Source organism: Octopus bimaculoides, chromosome 7 (assembly GCF_001194135.2).
Source record: "Octopus bimaculoides isolate UCB-OBI-ISO-001 chromosome 7, ASM119413v2, whole genome shotgun sequence".
Classification (NCBI taxonomy): domain Eukaryota; kingdom Metazoa; phylum Mollusca; class Cephalopoda; order Octopoda; family Octopodidae; genus Octopus; species Octopus bimaculoides.
The window spans coordinates 45,406,780-45,414,295 of record NC_068987.1 but is presented as its reverse complement, the minus strand read 5'-3'; the positions used below and the strand labels follow the sequence as shown (position 1 = coordinate 45,414,295).

The 7,516-nt window shown below is 37.7% G+C and overlaps 1 protein-coding gene across 5 annotated transcripts in view; it reads right to left on the bottom strand.

The window, feature by feature from the left end:
• Positions 1–7,516, bottom strand: part of LOC106873180 (uncharacterized) — a 101,769-nt gene that overhangs the window by 68,133 nt on the left and 26,120 nt on the right. The window contains exon 1 of one of the 5 annotated variants that reach the window (XM_014920413.2): positions 5,964–5,993. The exons of 3 other annotated variants lie outside the window; for them this stretch is intronic. In XM_014920413.2, coding sequence (XP_014775899.1) covers positions 5,964–5,978 — 15 coding nt within the window. In that variant the 5' untranslated portion in view covers positions 5,979–5,993. Of the gene's footprint in view, positions 1–4,737; positions 5,011–5,963; positions 5,994–7,516 lie in introns of those variants that run through there. One more of the 5 variants, XM_014920414.2, reaches the window with a different exon arrangement.

The window sequence follows — 7,516 nt, the reverse complement described above, 5'->3', positions numbered from 1 at the left end:
AATAAGAACACCATCTTCATCCGAAACACCATTATATATATATATATATATATATATAACACAGAGGGTTAGTTACCTCACATAGATACAACGATATAATAGCGGCTGATGATGATGACCGATTCAACAGTAAAAAATGGAAAGGTGAAGAGGAGGAAACAAGCAGATTTAACTGAAATGAAAAAAAAAAGAAAAGAAAAACTTGAAAGACCATTACGGTAACAGTTGTCGTGGAGTATACAGTAAGACATTGACAGTAACTGTATTTAAACCGGTGTGAAGTCAGTCATTCATTACTGAGCCGATAGGTGAGGTTGCAGTTGGATAGTAAGATAATTTGGGATAGAGGGGTGAGCAGAAGAAAAAGAAAACATCGAAAAAAGCATAACAAAAAGAACAATTAATTATGGTAGTGAGGAGTAAAAAGAAACAAACGTGAGAAGTCTGTCGGTATGTTCAGATGTCTGGACGCAATATAGCAAAGTGCTAACTTCATTTCGCAATCGTAAGGTGCCGGGTTCAATCTTATTGTTTGACAGAGGTGAACTGTGTGGAAGTCTGTCTGCACTTTTTCTCTGTGTATGGGTGTACAAAGTGAAAGCGTAAAAAAAAAAATACTTGCGTTTGTCAACATAGGATGAAACATAAAAAATGTATTTTTAGGCTGACGTGTTTCTTCACACAGACCAAAATAGAAGGAAAACATAGTGTGTGCGTGCAGTGCTACAAGTGATTTGAGGACTTAAGAGTTTCATAAAACATTTCTCTGGTATGAAACTTTAAAGCATTTGGATTACTGATGTTTCAGTCTATGAATAAGATATTATGTACTGAATTATATAGATACACACACAGATCTCTCTCTCTCTTCTCTCTCTCTCTCTATATATATAATATATATATATAAACAGAATCCAAGGAGACGGGTGGTGGTGGTTTGTGTCGGCAATTCTTTTGTATTATTTGGAAAAACGATGGAAAGAGCGTGCTGAAATTATAAAATATCGGGGTGAGTGTAACATCCAACATTTCGGACAAGGTAAAAACAACAGGAAGAAAGAAAAAGACAGCGAGAAACTGACTGGTGTCTTCCTTTATATTCCCACTAGTCAAAATAACCCCGAAGAAAGACTGTCCGAAACGTTGAATACTGCACCCCTCATTGCAATTTCAGTGTACTTTTCTGTCGCTTCATGTGTGTGTGTGTGTGTGTATACACGCGCGCGTATATATATATATATATATATATATACAAAATAGACATATACGCATATACATATAAGCGCACATATATATGTACATACGTGTGTATATATGTGTGTGAGTGAGTGTGTGCGTGTGTGTGTGTGCGCGCGCACGCCACTCAGAAGCTCTTCCATACTGCTGAGGCCGGCTGATCTTTTACAGATCGACGCTCGTAGATAATGAAATCTAGGTAGATAGGATTTCAAGAGAGTAGTAGCTCTGCGAAGAATTTTAATTTAGGGATAGTGAACCGATGAGGCACTGTGAACATTACAAAAATGAGTGAGATAGGGGATTCAAGGATTAGGGACGAAAGGATGCTATTCAAAGATAATTGTAAAAAAAGTATGAAGTGAGGGTAGATTATAAAATAGTATGTCTGTCCACCCGAGATTGTGGCATGCTGGTCAGTGAATCTGTCTATCCGTTCAATGACCTTTTAGTGCGATATGTGTGCGAGCGTGTGTATACACGTATATTTATTTGTACATACAGTCATACAAGTACAGATCAATATATGCTCTCTCTCTCTCACACACACACAAACACATGTCTGTGATGAACCAGCATAGTAGCATTGCAATAGATACTGACACCAGTAAAGGAATTAAGAGTTTAGTATACATGCTTACATAATGATTTATTTGGTGACGCGTGTTAGAACTGCTGTAAACAAACAGTAATAATAACCAAGAATGACAGCTTATATAAGTACTGTGTATGTGTGTCTGTCTGTCTGTCTATGCATGTATATATGGACACATTGACGAGGCGCGTGTGCTCAATTAGTGTGAACACACCTCGAGATCACAGCCCTCCCCACTTTATTTTTAGAATAAATTCGACCGTATAGCCAATGTTAAGTCCTTTCGTAAGTAAATCATTGTTGTTATCCATTTAGCAACTTTAGAGCTGACAGAATCGTGAGCGAGTCTGACAAACTGCTAAGCGGGTCTTCTTGTAAACTCCTTTCCCCAAATAACTTTAATAAACTTTCCACCCCTTGCTTTATATTAAGCAAACAGAATTTAATTTTTGTACAATTGTTCATTACCCCATCAAGTATGCGTCTTGTTTTATATATTTACATAAACTGGTGACCCCTATGTTTAATTTTTCTGGAAATTACGAAAGACTAGGGAGTGGGGAGGCTAAAGAGACCTTTATAACGACTTTCTATAAATTCACAAAACAGCGATGGTCCATCACAAAGTGGGGCTGTAATGAAATTCTGCAAGAACAATCCTAGAGTTCTTCCACTAGCCCCATTGGGGCGCAAATAAGTAAACCAGAGTTCTTCAACATAAAAAAATGGTAACCATCGATTGTATTGAGACCAAAAGGATGGATGCAATATCAGCTATAGATAAATTGAGCCTAAAATTAGCGACAGGTCCCGACAGGTTTTCGGCAATTCCTATGAAAACAAAACCACTTCAGTCATTTATCAAAAGTTTCCTTCTAAGTGATAAGCTCTCTAAAAAATTGAAATGTTCTATCCATGAGGAAGGAAGGGAAGTAGATGTTAAAAATTACAGGCTTTTCTCTCTGACTTCAAATACCAAGGAAGTCATGGAATTAAATATCTGAATGAAACTGATCGCATTCTTAAAGGAAAATGACTTGATAAGTGATACTCAATACAGATTCCATCTGAATACAAGCTGTTTCAGATAGCTTCTACAGATTTGCGATCGGGTTTTGAGATAGCTGTTCAACTATTCAAATGTGTGAGGTATATCCAACTTTGCAAAGGTCTTCGACAAAGTTGATCATGGAATAGTGTCATAAACTACTTCACCTCGGCATAGCTGGACAATTAGGAGAGTAGCTGCATGACTGTACAACAAACGGAAATCGAGCTGTTGCAGCCAATGGTGGTCTTTCAAAGGATACAATAATTCTGAGAGTAGAACATACGGAAATGCTCTTCAGGGTCATTGCTGTTTGTAATGAGCTCTCTCAAACATGCCATTATTTATACAAGGAAAGATAATCAAAAGCGCCAATGATGTCAAAATCTTTCACAAAGACTTAAAATGAACTGAAGAAACAATTTGCGATTAAAGCTGGCAAGTTTCAAGCACTTAAGTATCAACCCTCTTAACACATTGCAACCAGGATACGTAGGATCTAGTTACTATCCTGGAGTCACAATCAGTGATAACTTTGACGACCAAAATTAACAAAAATGCACTATAACAAGATGACAATGTGCAGACAAATGACAGAAAAGGATTCTGAAATCATTTAGAACAAGAGAACAAGTAGTCATGTTGGTTCTGTGGAAGACATATGTTCTCAGTCTCCAGGATTATTGTTCCCAACTATGGTTGACACAGAATGGTAAACTGACTGGAAAATTTGAAGAAATCCAACGCCTAGGATAGTCCTTATGTATCAGAAGAGTTGCTGAGAGAGGCTGAAAGCTCCAAGGTTCTCTACGAAGAACACAAAGATGTTTAGTGATGCACGCACACAGCATAAATGTGTGGAAGATGTTGAAGGATTAACACCAAAATTTGGCGTTGAGTTTAACTAACCCGTGATTTAGGCACCACTATTTAGTGCCAAATCTTCTGTCTTCTCCACCTAGTGTTAGCGTCAAATACTGCAATTTAGGATCCAAAGGCCCACAGTCTTTCAAAATCCTGCTGGAAAACATAAGAGATCTATATGAAATGGGCTACTTGTGGTCCCCTAAATGGGTCTACGTCAAGAAAAGAAACACGCGAGGGCACAGCTTCAAACTCACCCTCTCTTTCTCTCTTTTGCCAAATACAAAAAGAGGACTTAGCCACACTAACCCATTAGCACTGGTAAAACAATAAAAAAGCGTACTTTTTTTCTGCTGAGATTTGCCCTAATCTTTGGAAGCATTATTTAGTCATTTCTACCATTTGTCACCCTCATTTCAGGTGTAAACACAAACACAATTTGATGGAAAGATATAGAAAAGAGAGATGAAATTTGCAACAGAATTGCACGAATAACAACGAAAGATGAAAAATAAAAGTGTCATCACGAAGATTAAGAGTGCAATCATAGCTATATGGTTAAGAAGGTCGCTTCGCAACAACGTAATGCCATGCTCTATCATCAGTGCGTGGCACCTTTGGTATATAAGCTTTGGATTGACCAATTCTAATGAGTAGAATTTAGTAAACAGAAATTGAGCGGAGGTATCTAATGTATGTGTAAAGAGAGACAGAAGGCAAGAGAGAGATGTCTATAAGTATCTTCCGACGAAAAACATGCCCATCAGCGAACAAACCGATAAACCGGTGAATTCAAAAAAATTCCTTTATGATATTTGTTCCGATAGAATCTGGCCCGTTGGATATCTCTAATAAACGACGCTATTGTTCATAAAATGCGACAAAAAACATAAACGTAAGAGGTAGATCACATAGTTTCAGATCTTTATAAAACTATGTATGCTGTTGCCATTATAAGCGGTTGGCAGTTGCAAAAAGAAATGTCTGCACCTACCTGCTGCTGCATTACAAGACTGACATGAATGTTGCTTGATCTGCCTCCTACTGCTGGTATTATACGACCGACAATCAATACAGCTTGGCCTGCCTGCACCTACTTGTTGCATTACGTGCTGACAAGGCTGCCTGATCTGCCTATAAAACTATTTCTTCAATTACACGGCCGACATTAATGTTGCTTATGTGTCTAGCATCAACACTGCATGGTGTCTCAGCACCTACCTATTGCATTACATAGCAGACAGCCACTGCAATATACAGTGGTGGTGGGTCTCCGTCGTTCAACGATGAAGATTCAGTTGTTCGATCAACTGAATTACCTGCTCCTGAATTAACGTATACGTAGCTGAGCATTTTCAAGCATGTGACGCAGGTGCCATTCACCTGATATAGTTTATTCCTACAGAATTTTACTCACAATGTATGCTATGGTTCAGAACCGATTCTTAGTAGTGGGGATCGAAGCCGGAGCCTCTTAGTTGCGAAGTGAACTTCTTACCCATTCTGACACACTACACCTTAGTTTTGCGTGTGAAAGTTGACGGTGGAAGGGATCAAATAGACAGGCCATCCTATAAATGCTAAGATTAATTAAACTGATTTAATTAACATTTTATGGTATATTGTACAGACATAAAATTACACGCCTTAGAACTTTTATAGACATTCGGATGGTGTAAATAATACTTAATGTCTGTGATTACCAAGGAGCCTGGGATAATCAAGACTCATTGAATTGGCGTAACTACCGTTTTAAAGTATATTTTATACACAAACATTGCTCATATGATCGAGTTTGACAACTATGCTGATTCAAACGAAAGAATGCCCAACAATAAAGCATAGTACTTTAGAATTTTTGGAGACATTCGGTCGTTTTTATATGGTCCCCTCCGTCCTGTAGCAGAGGTCGTTTACGAACATATTCGACAACTTTACAATATATATATATATATATATATATATCGTCGGTAAAGCATAAATCCGAAAAAGACTTGAATATTGACGATGCAATGTAGGCTGGCCACTACGGTATAGGGGCAAATCAAAGATAATTTGAAACGCTTGAACATTAGGAAAAAAAATCTTGCGAGAAACGGTGCTGACTGGAAGAGAGTGCTTTTTCCAGCTTTAAAATTTCGAAATTCAAAAGGTATTCCATCAAGCGCAGTTACGGGGAAATACAGAAGGTAAACCAACAGAACAAGTCTTCCCACAAACCATCATTGTCCACATTGTGATTTCTAGGCAAAATCACGTGCTGGTTTAATAAGTCATGCTCATATCCATATTGTTTTTGTGGCCTGAAGATTTTCATGAGGAGTCACCAGGTGAAGTGAATGAATTGTAAACATCGGTGAATAGTGGTAATAGTAATCTGTTGATGATAGTCTATTTGGTTGGATTTTTTTTTTTTTTTTGTCTTCTCACTGAACACTCACTCATTCGTCGTCTTCGATAGGTCAGTCCATCAGACAGATAGATATACACACATTCACAGACAGGTGTACTTATGACAGCGAATATTGGGGTGTCTTGGCTAAGTGATACTGCTTACATATGAGTGGGCTGAATGTTTTGTTCAATGATACTTTTGACACGAACTTTTAGCAACTCAGTGACTCGCTGTAACTATTTCTCTCTCTTTCTCCTACACACCGAGATAAGTTTTCGCCAATGTGTGTATGTACGTGTGTGCGCACACGCCCGGTTATTTCAAGCGGTGAGAATAAACATTTAATCCATAATCGCTCGTTCGACAAGATATATTTTGTCGATCTAACTAACGATTATGAATTAAATGTTTATATGATTTGTTGCTGTTGTTCAGTGTCGGGTCAGTTCTGATCGAGAATACCTATAATAAAAGTGCCAACTGTGACCAAGTCATTTTTTTTTCAGGCAGTGTATCTAAGACATTATTCAATATGTTCTTAAGGTAATCGAATGGGATTAGAAGGAAATTTGGTTGCTATGTCTAGTGAATTGAGCAACCACGCCACAGTTAACCCAGCGATTTACTAAATGAATGCAAACTCAAATGATTTTTAATAACCTAAGGCAGGGGTTTTGAAACTGTGGTCCCCGGACCACAGGGGGTCCCCAATGACAAGACAGGCGGTCCGTGGACAGCAAATACTTTTTATGGGCAATTTGATTTTATATATGTTTTTTAATCGAAATCTTTTAATTGACAATAAACCTATTTGTTAAATACTGTTAAATAAATAAATGTAAAAATATGTTATTTTAAGCAAATATTTATGTATAAATTTCATAAGCGTTTATAAGGTAAAGCCTGAAATATAAAGGGGTCCGCAAGTTAAAAAGTTTGAAAATCCCTGGCAGTTATATCTAGCAAGCTAGTAATCACATACAGTTTTTTTAGTTCGTGTACATAAGTCAGAGGAGGATGGTCATATCACAATTTTAAGAACCATATAAAACAAAATAGAACATCCAGGAGTCGCCGAAGCTTGCTATAATACACCGTTTAAGCTACAAACGCATTGCAATCCTAGACAGGATCATTACCGCGCCGGACAAAATGCTTAGTGGCATTTTGTCCGGTTTTTTGCGTCTGAGTTCAAACTCCACCGAAGTGAAGCTTTGCTTTTCATCCTATCAAGGTCGACGAAATAAGTACCAGTTGAGCACTGGCGTCGATGTAATCGATTTACCCTCTCCGCCGAAATTGCGGGCCTTGTGCCAAAATTTGAAATCATAATCACCATTATTATTATTATTATTATTATTACTTTTTTTTTCTTTTT